We start from the raw sequence: 20,660 nt of genomic DNA, 5'->3' as shown, positions 1-20,660 counted from the left end.
TTGTTTAAGTAAGGATTTTGTAGCAAAAATGGAAGATATAAGTAAGCAATCAACTACAAATATAGCCTAAATGGCTGAGAAGGGATTAAATTTTGAGGAAAAATAATCCAGATTAAAATCTTAATCTGTAAGACATTTACATCAAAAGCGTCCGATTTGGCTGATTCTTATCAGCCACCCTTATTTTTGGGGATTTTCAGGGGTTTATAGGGCAATAATAGTTCTTCAACACACCCCACCCGAAGACGTGTTAGGTAAGAAAAAACCCCCCGTAGAAACGGTTTACACAGGATGTACTGGGACCTCATGGTGGTTTCAGAACATGCTTTCCCTAAATTGAGTTAGTAGCTTCCCATAGTAGAAAATTTTAAAATTACTTTTAGTGATCAATTTTTACTTTTATTTTTAGACTACCTTCACCTAACCTGCTTTATTGTCTTATTTTGCCTTTCATTTTTATTATGCAAATTCGCTCACATTACAGTTGAAATGACAGATATTGGAGCTTTCTAAAAAGGTCTCTAACATTTTTCTAGCTGTAATACTTTTTGATATATCTTATTTTAAAGTTTTGTTGTAAAATCTTCTTTTATACAGCCAAAAGTTGAAATATAATATTAGTTATTTTAGAGAAAATTACAAGTATCTTCATCTAAATCTCTCTAATATTGCTCCAAATTGACCAAATTGGACAGTTAAGGTGCCTAAAACCATCTACATTCAATGGAAAATCCAAATACATACTTTTTGAGACTATATAAGCCAACAGGAGCATACTGAAGTGATTTTTAATAATGCTAAAGGAAAAAATATTTCCTATTTTCTTTAAATAAATTGAAATATAATCAACTTTAGCAAGGATTTTAAGGTAAGTCATGGTGTATAAAGTTGTCACTTTGTAATTAGAAAGCCAATAAAACACAATCATGTGATATTTTGAACAAATAGAAACATATCATAAGAAAAATAGACATAATCATAGAAAATAAACCAAAAATTGGTTAGAAATTTAAGCATTTCCAAGCAGTTTACAAATGTAATCTACTAATTCTAGTAATTTTTTCTAAGAATAGTTTATTGGCCTTTTAAATTTCTTATAACCTTATGAAACAAAATAATTTTTTGACACCTTAACAAAGAAAACATAGTAATTAAAAGACTTTCATAAATGATCTCATATATGATAAAAGACACAATTTATTCTTAGGCCACATTTTTTTTTGTTAATATACACTATTAGGTACTTTAAACTAGTACTGTGATTTGTAAAATCATAAATCATAATTAATTAGGAGTTTCTATTAACTAAAAACACCTTTTACATTATTAAAAATGACTTAAAAGTGATTTATAATTAAAATTAAATTACATTTGTTTTTTTGATATTACATTTTAGCGTTCTCCAGTTGACTTACAAAGTCTCAAAAAGTGTGGATTTGGATTGTCCATTGAATGTAGATAGTTTTAGGCACCTTAACTGTCCAATTTGGTCAATTTGGAGCAATATTAGAGAAATTTAAATGAAGATACTTGTAATTTACTCTAAAATAACTAATTTTATATTTCAACATTTTGCTGTGTAAAAGATGATTTTCAGCAATACTTTGAAATAAGATATCTCAAAAAGTATTTGAGCTAGAAAAATGTTAGAGACCTTTTTAGAAAGCTGCAATATCTGTCATTTTAACTGTAATGTGAGCGAATTTGCATGATAAAAATGAAAGGCAAAATAAGACAATAAAGCAGGTTAGGTGATAGTAGTCTAGAACTAAAAGAAAAATTTGATCACCAAAAGTAATTTTAAAATTTTCTACTATGGGAAGCTACTAACTCAATTTAGGGAAAGCATGTTCTGAAACCACCATGAGGTCCCAGTACATCCTGTGTAAACCGTTTCTGCGGGGGGTTTTTTCTAACATAACACGCCTTCGGGTGAGGTGTGTCAAGTAAGCAATTAACCTAAAAAATGGCTCGTTAGTCCGACATTTCCGATTTAAGTAAGCCACTTTTGTTGTAAAGTGCGGACTTTCCCGATGTGAGCACGTCCTACTTAAATCTGACAAAAATGCTTATATAAGCACAAAAAAAGGTAAATTGCTGAGACAGAGATTACTAGGGATAGTTATAGTTATACACAGAGAAAATGTTGAGAGATCGATATAGATAGATAGATAGATAGATAGATAGATAGATAGATAGATAGATAGATAGATAGATAGATAGATAGATAGATAGATAGATAGATAGATAGATAGATAGATAGATAGATAGATAGATAGATAGATAGATAGATAGATAGATAGATAGATAGATAGATAGATAGATAGATAGATAGATATATAGATAGATAGATAGATAGATAGATAGATAGATATATAGATAGATAGATAGATAGATAGATAGAAAATAGATAGATAGATGCTACGTTTAGTTAGGGAGCTATGTGTTGAAATGCCCCAATTGACTTAAAACTTGACTTGAGAGTAAATTTTGGGACATTTTACCACCTATCACAGTGGGATCTTTTGCCAAAAAACGGGACATTAAGGGTAGACAAAAGTAAACATCAATAAAAAAGCTTGTATTTGACGAAATGATGTAATTTCTTTTGCTTTAACTCAAAAATAACATAAATTTTGCTCCTGTTAACTTCTAATGTGCATTTGGTAAGTACGTCTGGCGGTTTTGGAGGAGCGAAGCTACCCTATTTTTAAAAAATCTATAAACCTTCATAACTTTAGTTAGGATAGGAATATTTTAACAAAATAAACGTCTATGTAAATATTTCTTCAATGCAAACAATGTTTGTGAACATGAATATAGCGTCAGGTGCACCCAGTTCGAGTCCCGGCATTTTTAGGTAGGTCCAGTATAAGTAAAATAGGACACTAATAAGGCATGTTTTCTAATGTTTTTTTTTACAGATATAAACAACAATAACATAATTTTCAAAACACTTTTGATTTTGTGTTAATACCTTTATTCTAAGTCTAGCTATCTTCATTTAAAGTTTGTATAAGAATATAAACATAATTGCTCATATTATATTCTCTCTCAAATGTATATTTCTCTCTCTCTCTCTCAGACGCATATATAATGTTTTTGCAATATTATAATTAATCCCAGAATTTGAATTTCTGCTGAACCAAAACCAGTTAGAAATACAATTTTTTTCAGAACACATGAAATTTAGCAAATTTAATTGCTAAAATAAAAGTATTTATAAGTCATCTTTTTTTAAGGACTCCTTGTTCCCTTAAATGTCCATTAAAACCGCGAGAACGGCAAAAATCGTTAAAAATCACACCTACGGCGGCAAATAACGGCGAAACGGTTGGCCGGAGACAAATAATGCATAGGTAAAGAAAGTTTCACCTCAAAAAGTTAGAAAACATTGCAGAGATGACTTTGGGCTCTAAAATGACTCCTTCCCCCTCTAACGAGGGAAAATTTCAAATTAACAAGAACGAAATTGTTCAAACCATGCAATGTAAAATGCTCAATTACTCAAAAACGGCCGGCAGGCCCCAGGTTATGAAAACTGTTTTAAACACAATACATGTTGCATATTAATATTATAATTGCAAAACCCGGGGCATCCTGGCCGTTTTTGGGTAAAATGGAGAAAACTGATTTTTTGGGGTTAAAAATCTTAATATTTTTGGTGAAATTTTCTCACAAAATGTCAATTTACACCACCAAAAAAATATTTTTTTAAAATTTTTCTTTAATTAGACATTGGTACAGGTATCTGAAAAGTACCTCAATCAAAAATTATTTTCATAAGATAAACATAAATGTATTTTTTGTTTCTTTGAAAAAATTGTGTAAAAAAATCTGGAAAATCATCAAAACTGAAAAGAAATTTTTCACTACCTTTTTAAAAATGGCATAAATCCGCCAAAAATGAATATTTTTTAAAAATTTCTTTTCTAGCTGTCTACTTACAGCCATTATTAATTCCTAGGATAGATAAAAGTCGATTTTAAATTTTTTGGATGTCCCACTGGATCCCACTGTGTATTATCTAGATTATTTGTACATAGGAACCGTTCTTATATTTCAAAAAATAGATTTTATAGCAGATCTAACAGTATGCGTAACATTTTTCTACTGTTAACACAACTTGCGCAATTTTTTTTTTTGATAATAATCTCTAATATTTATGTAATTTCATAGCGGTTCTAACGGTATGCTTAACACTATTATCACAAGCTGCGCAATTTTTATTTTTAAAATGTCCGCATTTTTTTTCACACCCTGTAGATAGATAGATAATAATTGAAAGGTAGATGGATAGATAGGTAGATAAACAAATTTAAATTGTCACATTATTTAATAGATAATGAATATGATTTTAACTAATCTTAATGTAACAGCTTCTGTGACTGCAATTTCTTTACTCTGTCTAATAAATATTACCTTCATCGTCAGTTTGATTAACAGAGAAATTACCAGATTTCAATATATTCTCTACTGCAAAAATGTCTCCAAGTTCTGATGCTGCAAACAAAGCTGTAAAAAAATTATTATATTAATAGCCAGGCTGTAATAAGGAATGCTTTATTTAAAGTTACATCAGTCTTTAGTACATTACAATCTTTATGAAATTAAGGAGGAAAACATGAATTGGAACAGATTTCTAAATATTGTTGAATGTTAATTTATACATTATTACTTTAAATATGTCAATGTTCATTTGTTGCATCCTGGCACACCCCACCCGAAGGCGTGTTAGGTTAGAAAAAAAACCTGCAGAAACGGTTTACACAGGATGTACTGGGACCTTATGGTGAGTTCAGAACATGCTTTCTCTAAATTGAGTTAGTACCTTCCCATAGTAGAAAATTTTAAAATTACTTTTGGTGATCAAATTTTACTTTTATTTTTAGACCACCTTCACCTAACCTGCTTTATTGTCTTATTTTCCCTTTCATGTTTATCATGCAAATTCGCTCACATTACAGTTGAAATGACAGATATTGGAGTTTTCTAAAAAGGTCTCTAACATTTTTCTATCTCTAATACTTTTTGAGATATCTTATTTCAAAGTATTGTTGTAAAAACATCTTTTACACAGCAAAAAGTTGAAATAAAAAATTAGTTATTTTAGAGAAAATTTCAAGTATCTTCATGTAAATCTCTCTAATATTGCTCCAAATTGACCAAATTGGACAGTTAAGGTGCCTAAAACTATCTACATTCAATGGACAATCCAATTCCACACTTTTAAAGACTTTATAAGTCAACAGGAGCATGATGAAGTGAATTTTAAAAATGCTAAAGGAAAAAATATTTGCAGTTAATTTAAATAAATTAAATTTAATTGACTTTAGCAAGGATTTTAAGATAAGTTATGGTGTATAAAGTTGTCACTTTGTAATGAGAAAGCCAATAAAACACAATCATATGATATTTTGAACCAATAGAAACATATCTTAAGAAAAATAGACATAATCATTGAAAATAAACAAAAAAATTGTTAGAATTTTAAGCATTTCCAAGCAGGTTACAAATGTAATCTACTAATTCTAGTAATTTTTTCTAAGAATAGTTGATTGGCCTTTTAAATTTTTTATAACCTTATGAAACAAAATTAGTTTTTGCCAATTTAAATAAGAAATCATAGTATTTTAAAGACTTTCATGGATGATCTTATATATAATAAAAGAAACAATTTATTCTTAAGCCACATTTTTTTTTGTTAATATACACTATTAGGTACTCTAAACTAATACTGAGATTTTTAAAAATAATAAGTCATAATCAATTATGAGTTTCTTGTACCTTAAAACACATTTTACATTATTAAAAATGCCTTAAAAGTGATTTATAATTAAACTTAAATTACATTTGTTTCTTTGATATTACATTTTAGCCTTCTCCTGTTGACTTATAAAGTCTCAAAAAGTGTGGATTTGGATTGTCTATTGAATGTAGATAGTTTTAACTGTCCAATTTAGTCAATTTGGAGCAAAATTAGAAAGATTTGCATTAAGATACTTGTAATTTTCTCTAAAATAGCTAATTTTTTATTTCAACTTTTTGCTGTGTAAAAGATCATTTTACAACAATACTTTACAACAATACAACAATACTTTACGGGGGGGGGGGGGGGTTTCTAACCTAACACGCCTTCGGGTGGGGTGTGCTGGTATATTTTTATTTTCCGTCCATATTTATTAAGAAAAATTTATCAAATTTATCAAGAAAAAGGTTTATTTATCAAAGTTTTATTATTGAATGTTTACCTCCTGTCTTGTAGTTTACTTCAGATGCTAAGAAATAAATAATTAATTATTTAATTTTGCTTCAAAATCTATTAAGATTGCTTTTTCTTATATGTGTGTGCTTTAAAATAATTTCAAATAAAATATTTTTTTTTATAAAAATAGTCATATACCTCCACATTGACTTTGTCCAAAATCACCACCATTCTGTTTAATTTTCAACATAAAATGAGAATCACCACCAGCCTTCTCAAGAGGTGTTCTTCCTGATTATAAACATTTTATTTTAATAATGAATCTTGTGATTTTTACCAAATTTAAAATGTATATAAAATCATTTCTCGTATTCATTCGAATCCAGTGGATAGAAACCGGTTCTCATCAATACGAAAAAACTATGTCTAGAATCGTATTATATCCAGTTTTCTACGAATATAGAAATGTACAATCATAAGATTAAAACTAGTTTTTTTAGCCGGCGCCTTTGGCACCTTGGGGCTAAAAAACTAGTTTTAATCTTATAATTGTACATTCTAAATCCACAGAAAGCCGTTTATAATACGATACGAGAAATAACTATTCTCGTATTCATTCGAATCCGGTGGACAGGAACCGGTTCTCATGAATACAAAAAAACTATGTCTAGCATCATATTATATCCAGTTTTCTACTAATATAGAAATGTACAATCATAAGATTAAAACCAGTTTTTTAACCGTGCCTCCGGCACCTTGGGGCTAAAAAAACTAGTTTTAATCTTATAATTGTACATTCTATATCCGCGGAAAGCCGTTTATAATACGATACGAGAAATAACTATTCTCGTATTCATTCGAATCCGGTGGACAGGAACCGGTTCTCATGAATACAAAAAACTATGTCTAGCATCATATTATATCCAGTTTTCTACTAATATAGAAATGTACAATCATAAGATTAAAACCAGTTTTTTAGCCGGTGCCTCCGGCACCTTGGGGCTAAAAAAACTAGTTTTAATCTTATAATTGTACATTCTATATCCGCGGAAAGCCGTTTATAATACGATACGAGAAATAACTATTATTGTATTAATAAATTTCACCTTCTTCATCTTGTATGTTTATATCTTCTTTGTAAACCATTACCACAGTATCAAATAAGTTGATACATTGGGAAAGATACTTTCTACAATCCTCTGAAATATATTATAGAAAATTTTATAGTTTTTACATTTTAACCCTTACAGATAGGGGAGGGGGTAGGGGGGTTATATTGACCCCCCCCTCTAGTTTTTTCAATGTCATTTTTTTTGTAGTTAAGATAGAGAGTTGTGACTTCATGACTTTTTAAGTTTAGTAATTATACGTTGGCAAGAGTTGATTTTATTAGGATATCTGGTCTCTGTTGGTCGTGGTGTCCGGTCAAAGTCAGTTGGGTAGCACCAAAATTTAAAAAAAATTCTAAATAAATCTTAATTTATACATTATGACTTTTGTGAATAAGGTAGAAACCTAAAATTTTTTTTGGTGAATACTGAGATATTAATGATCTAATGAGAAAAGTGGTGTTATGACCGTTTGACCGCACCCTGACCGACTTTATAACCGATTTTTGTCCGGCTTTTCCTACAGACATATAGCATGAATATCGTGGCTTCTATTACAGCTAGAGACCTATAATTTTTTTTGGTAAATCCTTGAGCAATAATAAACAGATAAAATATTAATTGGCACCGCCAACCGACGTTTTACTGCCGTAACCGCCGAAAATAGCGGTTTATGTTGTTGGCCGTTTTTCGGCGATGATCAGAAAAAGTAATTTTTTTGTTATGAAAAATTAAACTTCGTCCTAAAATTTGGTCATCCTAGCTACAAAATTGGCCGCTCTACAGCTGTTCTAAAATTTAGCGGCTGGCGGCTAAAAAGCGGCTAAGGAGCGACCTGACTGTTATGACAAGAAAAAGAAATTTTCTCTAAAAATACACATGAACCACCAGAAAAAAAATTTTACGTCTCTATCTGTAACAAAAGCCGAGATAGAGGGGGGGGGGTCAATATGACCCCCCCCTCCCCCGATCTATTAAGGTGGAAATTGGGGCCCGATCTGTAAGGGTTAAGCATGCTTAAATGTTGTAATCTGCATCATTTGGTTGGCCAACCAACCTATATTTATTAGTGCATTTTTCCAGGTAGTAAGGGAGGCTACAATGGATCAAATAAAAGGGGCCAGTTGAAAGTGATCATGAAAGATTTAGCAAGATTTTGGAGACTTAGGCTACTTTTGCATTTAATACTGAAATTGTTATGATCCTAGCAGACAAAAATCTATAAAAATAATAAACACAATTTCTAGCAGACAAAATTATTTATGTCTAATAAAATTATTATGGCTGGTTCTAAAAATATTTTTTCCAAGAAAATATCATTTCATGTATTGAAACTCTACTGTGATATTTATGTAATAAACAATCTAAGGACCCTAATCTGTTAACTTGAATCTAGGTGGCAGATAATACTATAGGGGAAGGGATGACAAAGTTCTAAGGGCGATTTTTCTATTGATTAATTAAAGAAAGTTTTCTACATTGTGATGCACTGGTAACCTAATTTTATCCTGGATGAGTAAAAGGGGTTATAAAGATACATGAAAATGGTACATACCGCTGATTTGTCAACTGAATGACATGAATAATTAGTTGAGGGTTTATTGTCTACTGAATGTTACTTAAAGTGAGGCTGCAAGAAATACACCGCTCTTACTTCTGTTAGAATTCCGTTAATCAAAAGGCTATATCTGCTCAAAAACCAATCACAGTTGTGATGGTTTTAGAGTTAATTCATGGGAGTGTTTTAAGCCATTTCCTGCATAGAATCTAAAAGCGCATCTAATATTCTATAATACATAATAGAACAATAGCTGTTAATCAGAAGCTTGGTATCTTGGTAACCACTGAGCTGATTAGGTTCTACTCTACAGGGAATATACTTACTGGTCCTGTAGTGATTTTAAGCTATTTTCTTGTATACAAGAACAATTAATTACATCACTATGGGGCGAATTTGAGAAATTTTAGATAAATTTTTAGATAAAATCTCAAATACATATTTCACAAAAGACTTTGGTGATCTTTAGAAGCTTGAGGTCAACCAATTTTATAAATGTACTTGTTATTGTACATGTTTAGGTTGACATGTGGAAAAAAAGGTAGAACTGGGCTTTAAGATCGATTCTATATTTATAGGAGTTGGACTTTCCATGAACTATGAGGGAAGCATGTAGGTAACAAATCCACAATGTAGCAAATTTAAATCAACTATTACCTCGAACAATAGGATGTATACGATTACAATCTCTAATTGATCTGCATACATCAATTGTTGTATGAAAAGCTGTCAAAATTTTCACATCATTCCTAAATAATTTTATAATGATTCAAAGTTTTTTATTGGCAGTTTTCTAATTTAAAATTTATTTTCTGTGCAATAACTGCTTGCAATATTTTATTATATATAATTAGCTGTGTAAATCATATTTTCCCTGTAAAATGACTGTCATAGCTTTACTGACAAATAAATGGACTAAATAATGTTTAAATTGGATGTTAATTTTCAAAATGATAGATTGAGTAGCTTTGCTAAAAAAAAATATAAACTTGCCCTGTTTTTGTCCACATTTTGTGTTTTGGTCTGCATCTTGAAATAATTTTCTCTGCCCAATCAAATTTGTTATCTGGTTTCTCATAATTGGTGCTGGCACTGTTGATAATTTCATGGAGAGTAGATACAACTAATAATATGAGTATTTTTGTAGACGTAAAATGGAAAAGCTTTTTTGTAATGAAATTTTACATTTTCAAGCTTTATATTTGGCTAATGTTAGTTTACAAAGTCAAGATAGATTTATATTTTAAGATATCATACAGAGCAGCTAGTCAAATATATAAATCTTGGAATTCCCCTGTTTGCACACATAAATTTTAAATCGATACAAGGTGTTTTCCCTCAAATCTACAAGGTGTTTCAATAAACTGCGTTTTCCAGATTTTGAAATGAACCAGAAGGAGCATGAAAAAAATAATTATAGCTCCATATTCTCTGTAAAAATGTACATACCATTTACCTGAGTTTTTTTTAGATATCTCTAAAAATGCGGCTGTAGTGAAAGGTAAATGTATGGTTAAAATGATGATCTTAAATCTGTGGCTTGGCTTTAGTACTCCGGCAAAGTAAAGCGTGACAGATTTAGAGATGTCAAAAACGTCAAAAATCATGTAAAATCATGAAAATTTCTTGTTTCTTGACGTTAGAGATCCATATGAAACTTAAAAACTCATTTTGGACTATAGACTATGGACTGAAAACCCAGGCTGAATCTTCATGCCATTTCTAAAAAGGTATAAAACATCGTTTTAGCCCAACTGTGGTCCAAATAAAGGCCTCCGTGTCAAAGGGTAGCTTGAAAGTTGGATGAATTTTGATCCTGTGGTTACTCACGTTTCTAAGGAAATGGGGCCTCCCGGCAGCCGATCTTCATTCAATGGACTTTTGGGCCTGGGGCTACTTTGAAGCATGCATTGATACATGTGCCCATGCCACAAAGACCTCCCTCATTGCCACTATCAAGGAGAACTTTGTCAGCTTGGACAGGTACATTTTGACCTGGGCATGCCAGCAGTTGAGGAGGCGGGTAGAGGCGGTGATTGATGCTGGCGGTGATTTTATTCAATGATCTAATAGTCATATACCTATTTTGCTTCCCAGTTTTTAAAATTTAATAAAATCTTTAAAATTGACGATTTTATGTTCATTTGTTTGCAATTTAGAAAAAGTCTGGTTATATGTGGCGCACCCTGTATAATCATTTTTTTCATACTCCTACTGGTTGTTTCCCAAAACCGGAAAATGCAGGGTTTTTTTAAAACACCTTGTAGTTTTCACCATAAATATAATATAAATTACAAGAAACTCTAAAGGATATGGCAAACAATCCATTTAATTATTTTCAATACCACCCTAAAGGATGCAAACATTTTGTGTGGTAAATTTATATTTTAATTTATATCAGGGAATGATTTCCAAATTAAACATTCAGATGTTATTTTATTTTTTAGCTGTAGCTGTAAATAAGAATACTTTCCTAGTGACTCTGGTTTGTTTTCCAAAAGATTACATACACTGTCATTTCTAAATAATAAATTTTATAGTGAAGTAAAATATATGTTGTCTGTTCTGTATATCCAATATTATATATATATATATATTACAGCTACAGCTACACTGACTCTACCCTATTTAAAAAGTTGGATATGTTCAAAGAAAATTATTTAATTTATAATGTTATTGTCTATAAAAAAAATGTGGGATTTTTGCTTTTGGTTGGGGTCAATATAATAATAAATTAATAATACTTAAAGAAACTAGTTTTAAAATATCTTTCTGATTAAAGTAAAACTTTGAATATACTTAACCCATTAGTGCCGAACCGGGTTTTAAAACCCGGTGCCAGAAAATGTAAAAAAAACGGTTTCCAGCTTCATAATTGCATCATTCTCAGTATGAATCCCCCCTCTACTACCCTGGCTTTCATTTCCCCCTGGAGCAGGCAGTTTTGCTTACCTCCGTTTGCCGGTATAGATCAACAAAGTTTGAAAATAATGACAATTCAAAATACCCCATCTAACTTTTTTGTTTTTATAGTAAAGTTGCTGATTTTTTTCGTTAAATCTAAAGTTTATTGACAAGTACATCTATTTGTGAATTTGTTTTATTTAAATTATTATTTTTATATGATTTTTTTATCGTTTTTTTACGCCCTATATAGGCCCGGTTCGGCATTTCCATTTTGAGTCTGAAATTTTTATTACCCGGTTTCACTAATAGATCTTTTTTGACAACAACAACAAAACAGGGTTTTTTTACCCGAAATCGCCGGCTAAACACGAAATTTGAAATAAATTGCTTCGTATTATACTTGTAGCTCTTTAGATTACATGAGGTTGTGTAGTTTTCAATTACGGATCGTATCAAAGTTCTAAAAAGTGTTCATCTCACTTTTGGCGTTCAAAAATTACATTTTTCGATTTTTGGTCAAAATAACCGGGTTTATACAGGTCAACCGGGTTTTAAAACTGGGGGAAAGCACCAAAAACGGGTGTTAATGCCTGGTTGGTATTTATGGCCAAGCCGAACCGTGTTTTTTTGCAACTTTCCTGTGCACGCCACTAGAGCAAAACAAAAAAATACAAATTCCGTTTTGACCATTATAAAGCTTCCCTGAAACTTACAGCTCGATCGGCCCATAAAAGTGGCGCTCGTCACTAATGGGTTAATAATACTCGAGTGTTATTCAAATACCATAAAATCAAAAATAATAATAATTCTCCATATTTTTTTACCATTCTAAAGTTGGTTCTGTTCAATTTACTAATTTTTAAGAAATAGGTATAATATTAGGTAAAAATTAATGATTTTTTAAATAAGAAATTTTACTCATATCACTCTAAATGACATCTTCTACCTTCTAGTTTTCTGGATGTTGGTTAATACGTTAAAGATAAAACAAGTATGCAAAATAGTTTTTGGAAAATTTTGATAAAGTGAATAAAATTCTATTGCAACCAAAAATATTAAAAATTAAAAACAAATCTTCCTTATAAAATAGAAAAATCTTTTTATTTTTAGTCAATTGCAATCTGAAGTTTTTTTTTTGTAGTTCAGAAAAAGATATACATATACCCCATTTTTGGGTTAGCCATAATTATGACATTAAATGTGTACATTATAAATGAAATGTACAAATTGGAATCATAGATTATATTTGATCTAGAAATTATACAGCAAATATTTTGGCAGCTCAGTAATAAAACTTTTTGATGACAATTTTTCAAATGTGTGAATATTACAGAAAATGATTACCCTGATTTTTCAATTTTTTCTGTGAGGTGGGCAATTTCTGTTTTATTCATGTTTTCTTGGACTTCAACAAATCCTGTTTCCCTGTGAGTTTGAACAATTGCCAGCGAAATAGCTGAAATGATGAAACCAAAAAGAAGAAGACCTAAACATGGAAATAAGCTTCATACTGAAAGGGCTAGCACTAAGTTATTTTGTCAAAAATATAACAAAAATGAATAGATATTCGTTGTAACTTTATACTTCTACTGTTTCAAAATAGTTTAAAGATGAGTTAAAATAAGCATAAATTTTAATTTAATTTTAATCGACATTAGGAAGTAACAATAAGAATTGAATTCTCCATCATTTTTTAGTGAAAAAAAAATTATTTCTTATATTCAAATATTTATTTATCACAATACTTTTATATATTTTTAAATTTTCAGCTTAAAGAGTGTTTTGCTTTGATTATATTGTTACTGTAAGAATTTTAACCTCACCTTAATAAATTCCCCTCCCCCACCAAAACAATTTTTTTTTTAAATCTTGCATTTCTTGTTGTGCCAACCAACAGCCATTTATCCTACCTGCGGCTATGTCAACAATTCTTCTTTTTTCAAGAAATCTAAGCAAGATAACTCTGAAGATTATTCATAAAATTTTAACACAAGTCGCACACTATTTTTTACGCAATTAGAATGAGAGGCATAAAATTTACAATTAACATATCTCAAAATATCAAACTGGTAGTAATCTTAAATTTGCTCTAACTTCCCAAACTGGAATGGTTAGGGGGTTTTGCTTGCACTTGATGTAGTTGCCAAAAAAAGTATTACTTGGAAAGGTTGAAATGATATGAAGTTTTGGAGGGTGTTAAAACAAATATATACCTTTTCAGATTTTCCATTCTAGAGGTGACAATATTTTCTTCTAAATAGGAAAAAAATGTTAAATGATTTGATTCCTAAGAGAAATAGATAGCAACAATATTCAAAGATCTAGAGTTACAAAACAAGAAATTTTAGCATAAGAATTTAGCAAGACTCACACCCTTAAGACTTTTGAAGCTAGAAGAATATTTTTTTCAGAAAAAAGTATTATTGACATAAGTAAGGTTAGGTAAGAATGGCTATTTGGTAGCTATGCAAGATAAGGCATTTTTTCTTGACATTGTAGGTTCTTTGCTGAAAAAGCAGATTAGTTTTCGAACTAACCTGTAGTTCTTTCTAGTGGTTCCAGAGTATTTTCATTTCTTTCAAGAAACAAGAAATTGATCCAACATGTCTTGAACATCAAGTATTGAATAAATTCAACACTTGATATCCCAAGACATGTGGCAATTGTCACCAATACAATCTTCTGAAAAGACAGTAACTTTCTGGCTCTCTCTGCACAGTTCCACCTATCAACAAAAAATCTAATTCTAAATTTAGGATATTAGAAAAGGTAAAATAAATCAAATGTATTTAATCAACTAAATGTCCAGGTAAATTTAGGTAATCTTCTATACATTTATATACTAGAAAAGTAAGCCCTTTTGCAAGATATATATTTCTATCCTTAATTTAAAATTAAAAGTAAAGTAATCTAATAGTTAAATAATAAATTTTAACTGTATGAGGTCAGGATACACATTTTGATATCATCTATGAGTCATGATGTATGTCAACATATATATACATGTAAGGCCATTTATAATAAAATTTTAGAAGCTTACCACAAATCAGGTTCAACAAAAGGAAAAACTTCTTGCCAATTCAGGATTTGCAGGACCACAACTACTACAATCAGAATGAAAACAACAAATTTGTTGTACATTCTGGACAGGACGATGTTGTTAGGATCTTCAGCCAACTTGAATGTAGGAACAGGCATGAAAACAGTTGAACGGTCAGAAAGAGAAGTTTGGTGTCTAGAGTGTTTATTGTACCACAGAGCCAGTGAAGGAATGGTGAACACAAACAAGCATATACAGGATGTTGATATAAGAACCCCATACTTCCAACTGAGACTGAATACTATGATGCTAATCAACATAGCCAATCTAAATAAAGAACAAGATATAATGCTATTGTAATTTCTCCCATAATAATTTCCAGAAGTACTCTTTGTTGAACCAGATTCATTTTCAATTCAAACTTAGATTATTACCAAACCTACTTGCATTCTTGAAGAAAAAGAAAAATTTTATTAAACACTAAATGTGAAGAAGTGGTATTTATTTGTTTCAATATGATCAATTTTTTGTAAAAGCATATTTCTACAAAATAATAAAATGGTATATATAACCATAATTAAAAGATTGCAAATTATCCACATAATTTTATTTATTTCAATAATTGTTTTTGTCTTACATTTAATTTGTTTATAGATATTTTTCTTTATTACAAATAATCAATGAAATCAAATACTTATTTTATTTTACAGCAAAATGCTTTGAAAGCTGAGAATTTTTATAAATATTAAAAATGATAGTGATAAAATATCCATTGGACTTTTATATAGGTAATTATAAGCAAGGGGAAAAAACTTTTTGAAACCTTTAAAAACATTTAAATACAATAAAATAATAGATCTGACCTTGCAATGATATCAACAGAGCTTCTCACCATCAAGACAAGCTTGTCCAACAACTTAGGCTCTCTCTGAGTCACATTTATCTTGAAACTGCTAAGGCCCCACAAGATGCTGATGAAGGAGGTTGTTATACTCACCAGCTCCACTGTGTAATCATCGTCTTTCATGAATTCAAATTGTGATGGTGCAGTGTAGAAGAACTTGTACAGTAGAACTCCAGACTGAAGGAAAAACTGTAAAGTTGCCTCAGTACTAGTTTCATACACCTACAATTTATGAAAATAAATGAAAAATTATCATAGTTGGGGGAGGGGGGGGGGGCGTCGAACGCCCCCCCATCCGGTTTTTTCTATCTCATTTTCTGTGTGTGAAAGATAAAGAGCCCAAACTGCTTGACTTTTAAGTATGGGTATGACACATAACAAAGAGTTGAAATTTTTTGAATATATCCATTCTGGCGGGCACAGGATGCCAGCAAACCTGGCAGGGTCATCCAGGTAAAGAGCAAAAATATTTTTTTGACTAAAACAAAGCATTTTATCATAGCAAAATACTAAAAAATCCTCTAGTAGTACATCCTTATATGAAATACTTAAGTCACTTTCAGGTTCCAGGTATGATCCTGCAGGTCCTGATCCTCCAGGTCTCCAGAAATCTTTAAAAGGCTCCTGTGGCCGCAATTTTTGACTTAGAGACTTCAAATTTTAAACTTAAGCTTTTCTTACATGTCTACATAACGTAATAAAATTTAATGAAGATCTGCCGCCGTTTTCCCGCTGACTGCGGCGGCTGGCAGCTGCCAAGTACAGCTGCGGCCGATGAAATTTATATTTTGATATTTCTCATGTAAAATTTACATAAAGATGAACATTTTCTGGAAAAAAAATTTCTTCTAGCTTCAAAAATAAGAAAATTACAGCCGTTTGAAATTGTTAAGTAAAAAAAGACCTAAAAACAAAGGTTGTTAAATAAAAGGGTGAAGGAAGCGAAAATTGACTTAGACTTATAAAAGGTCGGAATTTCATTATCAAACAGGGGACTTGCACAAAAAAATTAGCCCTCTAGCTCTAATAAGAACTGAGATAATAAGGGGGGGCGTTGAATGCCCCCCCCCCCCCCAACTGATTAAGGTGCGGCAAGGGGCCAGACTGTAAAGGGTTATAAGGACCATCGCCATAAAAACACATTTTAACCCTTTACAGTCGGGCCCCTTGCCGCACCTTAATCGGTGGGGGGGGGGGGCGTTCAACGCCCCCCCTAATTATCTCAGTTCCTATTAGAGCTAGAGGGCTAAATTTTTTTGTGCAAGTCCCCTGTTTGATAATGAATTTCCGACCTTTTATAAGTCTAAGTCAATTTTCGCTTCCTTCACCCTTTTATTTAACAACCTTTGTTTTTAGGTCTTTTTTTATTTAAAAATTTCAAACGGCTGTAATTTTCTTATTTTTGAAGCTAGAAGAAAAATTTTTTCCCAGAAAATGTTTTTTTTATGTAAATTTTACATACGGATCTTCATGAAATTTTAATACGTTATGTAGACATGTAAGAAAAGCTTAAGTTTAAAATTTGAAGTCTCTAAGTCAAAAATTGAGGCCACAGGAGCCTTTTAAAGATTTCTGGAGACCTGGAGGATCAGGACCTGCAGGATCATACCTTGAACCTGAAAGTGACTTGAACACCTGTATTTTATATAAGGATGTACTACTAGAGGATTTTTTAGTATTTTGGTATGATAAAATGCTTTGTTTTAGTCAAAAAAATATTTTTGCTCTTTACCTGGATGACCATGCCAGGTTTGCTGGCATCCTGTGCCCGCCAGGATGGAGATATTCAAAAAATTCCAACTCTCAGTTGTGTGTCATACCCATACTTAAAAAGTCAAGCAGTTTGGGCTCTTTATCTTTCACACACAGAAAATGAGATAGAAAAAACCGGATGGGGGGGCGTTCAACGCCCCCCCCCCCCCCCCCCCGACCGTTAAGGGTTAATAGCCCTTAATCTTATAATCAGAAATTTTTTTTTTTTTAAAGGAGTGTGTATGTAAAAATCTCATCATATTAACTAAGCACCTTTCACTATAATAATGAACCAAAAACATCAACCAAAATATTGAGTATTTATGCCTTGATTTTGTGGTATTTTGGGAGGGAAAACTGAAAAAAAAACAAGAAAAATCTAAACATTTTTATGTATTAAAATGTATCTAGGGATATTTAACTTGTTGGCATTATCCTCTTAGGAATTTTTTTCTTCAATTTTATCCTCCAAAGTCAAGAAATTATATTTTCATTTTATGTAGAACTGATATAATTCTAGTACTTGGAAGAGCTAATCTCCTATTTAGAATTATTTTGTTCACAGGAAGAAATTTCATAGATTATTCTAAAAGCTTCAAAATCTCACTTTTCGCTCTTGATATCTTTTCTTCTGGTCATCATCATGTGGATTCAAGAAACAACATAATCCCTTAGTAATTAAATATTATTAGAATGAAACAAGGATGACAACATCCATAAAAGCGAAGCACTGAAATGGGAGGACAAACAAACTTTAATACTTGTAGAGTGAAAGAACTGAATAATCAGAATATAAATGTATATAATTGAAACAAATTATAAGTAAATTTGTTGAAAAAATTTGTAAGTACAGTTTATTGGTTCAGCTGTTTGTGAGTCATTAGGAACACAAAGACAGACAATCATCCTGGTACCTTTATGCAGTAAGACCCTCAAAGAAGTATTTTTAAGGTTTAGAGCCCTCATTTCCTAATGTATCATCAAAATTAACATATATCCGTGTTCTCTGTACATTTCCACACAAGCATAAATAAAAATTTTAATTTGAAAAATTGACAGAGAAAAATATTTTTTTTGTTTCTCATAATTTTTTGATGGATATTTTATGTTTTTTATATCAAGTTACGATATATGCACGGCTGAAATGTAAACAATTTTTACAACATGTAATTTGATTGCCCTGGGCCAAAACAAAAACTTAATCTGTTAATGGACTTTCATGATTATTTTGTATGGATGTTTTCTAGTTATAAAAGTTCAGCCAAAAGTTCAAATTCTGGCAGCCAGTTAAAATGAGCACCATGTTACAAAAAGATTTTAACTTAAAACCTAAATTTTTTATCACCCTAATAGATACTTTTTTGGGGGTCTTGCTATATAAATACAATCCATTTTTACATATTTACCTTGTACACCATCACTGGCTGATAAGCAAATGCCATCAGAAGCTTCTTGCTATTCCATGTTTTCTCCAACACAAGGTCCAGAATGAGTGATATACTTGGGAGAAGTAGTATGATCACTAAAAATAGATACAAATCAAAAAATTGTCAAAAAAAGTTTTAACTTGGACAAATATACTTCATAAAAAAATATGCCAATTTATCTAGCACCTGATGCAATAAATCCAATGGAATTCATCTGTTCTTGTCCAAACTTTGTATATCTGTATGTGTAGTTGGCTACAGCTGTATGTCAAGTTAACAATCAAGATAATTAAGAAATCTTATTTTGTTGTGTCACTTTTGTTTAATCAACTTATTTGCTCCTGCATTACTCTATGGTTTTATTTATTGAGGGTTTTATCTATAAACATAATTTTATAATGTAAGTATAAATTGACTATTGTCAGTATCAAAATAAATATTATATATAAGATTCTGAAAATTTTTAGGGTATTTAACCCATTAGTGACAATTCTACTTCCCGTGATCCGATTTTTGTGAAATTTTCAGGGTTTCTTAGTTTTTATCAAACTTAAACAAGTCTCAAAATAAGTTTTTTGATAATATGTAAGACAAAAAAGTTTTTTTTTTGTTCAGTACTGCACGATTCGGATTGAACACTACTGCATGACACTAAAAATTGAAACACAATTGCACAAATAAACCATAATTATTCAGGGGATGGGGGAGGTGGGGGAAGGGGAATATTATGCTAAGATAAGTTGGCTTATATATATCTCCAGAGGCATCTTGATCACACATTGGGGGGGGGGGGGGGTATGTATAAAGTAGAACAAAAAATAAGCTGCTTCATTTCTAATCAATTTTCATTTAGGGATAACATCATCCATAAAAGCGAAACCTTGAAATAGTAAGGCAAACAAAAATTAACACTTGTAGAGTGTCATAACTGAATAAGCAGAAAATTAATATATAAGTCTAAACAAAATTGGAAGCAAATTTGTTCAAACTTCTTAAATACAGGATACTGTATAAGGACATACTTACATTTTCAGGACTTGAATATAGAGATGCTTTGCTAATAACATTATTCCTTGTGGTAATAGGAATCAGTATTCAATTCTAACCTGTTTAAATTAAAGAAAAGAGTTAACTGTCCCAGACGGACGGACAGACCAACCCTAATTATAGCAAAATTTTAAAGCTTAACCTTTACAGAATGGTGGGGGGGAGGGCTTAATATGCCCCCAAAAGGATATTAAATATTTTTAGGGTACGTAAAAATTGGTTAAATTCGCCATGAATTTTGGGCATTCTCTATATGCGCAGCGACTCTATAACTAACAGGGAGGGAGGGGACATGGGCTGTAAATTACACTGGTACCCAAAAGTGTATACCTGTGGGTATTTTTATTGCATTTTGGTTTGTTGTTTCCAAAAGAGTTGTGTATAAACTTTTAAACCATTATTTTTAAATTACCAAATCAGTAATACTGTTTATCATCATTGGAGATATAATTGTATATCAATGTATCGTCCCAATGCATTATTCCTTTAGAATAGTTTTAAAATCTATTAATCCATCTTAACCCAAGAATACCTTATCAAACTAACATCTTTGTACAGGCCAAATATATATTTCAAAAACAAAAGTTTTCATTCTCAATCGTCCTGTAAAGGAAAAAAGTATATTTTTGAAAAATCTGAATCAGATATTTAACCCTTAACGGTCGGAGGGGGGGGGGGGGCGTTGAACGCCCCCCCATCCGGTTTTTTCTA

The 20,660-nt window shown here is 31.1% G+C and overlaps 1 protein-coding gene across 1 annotated transcript in view; it reads right to left on the bottom strand.

Annotated features, from left to right (window-relative positions):
• The window catches only part of LOC145306947 (uncharacterized), a 38,711-nt gene extending 19,564 nt beyond the window's left edge, over nucleotides 1-19,147 (bottom strand). The window contains exons 1-14 of the mRNA XM_080149286.1: nucleotides 19,089-19,147; nucleotides 18,882-18,997; nucleotides 18,083-18,145; nucleotides 15,683-15,945; nucleotides 14,820-15,146; nucleotides 14,317-14,504; nucleotides 13,993-14,032; nucleotides 13,690-13,727; nucleotides 13,124-13,265; nucleotides 11,342-11,392; nucleotides 9,530-9,621; nucleotides 6,404-6,496; nucleotides 6,252-6,278; nucleotides 4,423-4,515 (exon numbers count right to left, since the gene is read on the bottom strand). Of these exons, the coding sequence (XP_080005412.1) occupies nucleotides 4,423-4,515; nucleotides 6,252-6,278; nucleotides 6,404-6,496; nucleotides 9,530-9,621; nucleotides 11,342-11,392; nucleotides 13,124-13,265; nucleotides 13,690-13,727; nucleotides 13,993-14,032; nucleotides 14,317-14,504; nucleotides 14,820-15,146; nucleotides 15,683-15,945; nucleotides 18,083-18,145; nucleotides 18,882-18,997; nucleotides 19,089-19,116 (1,561 nt within the window). The 5' untranslated portion in view covers nucleotides 19,117-19,147. The remainder of the gene's footprint in view (nucleotides 1-4,422; nucleotides 4,516-6,251; nucleotides 6,279-6,403; nucleotides 6,497-9,529; nucleotides 9,622-11,341; nucleotides 11,393-13,123; nucleotides 13,266-13,689; nucleotides 13,728-13,992; nucleotides 14,033-14,316; nucleotides 14,505-14,819; nucleotides 15,147-15,682; nucleotides 15,946-18,082; nucleotides 18,146-18,881; nucleotides 18,998-19,088) is intronic.
• Nucleotides 19,148-20,660: the final 1,513 nt, after the last annotated feature.

Source organism: Acartia tonsa, chromosome 15 (assembly GCF_053477335.1).
Source record: "Acartia tonsa isolate MP-2025a chromosome 15, ASM5347733v1, whole genome shotgun sequence".
In the NCBI taxonomy this organism is placed as follows: domain Eukaryota; kingdom Metazoa; phylum Arthropoda; class Copepoda; order Calanoida; family Acartiidae; genus Acartia; species Acartia tonsa.
This window is presented reverse-complemented; position numbering and strand designations above follow the sequence as displayed.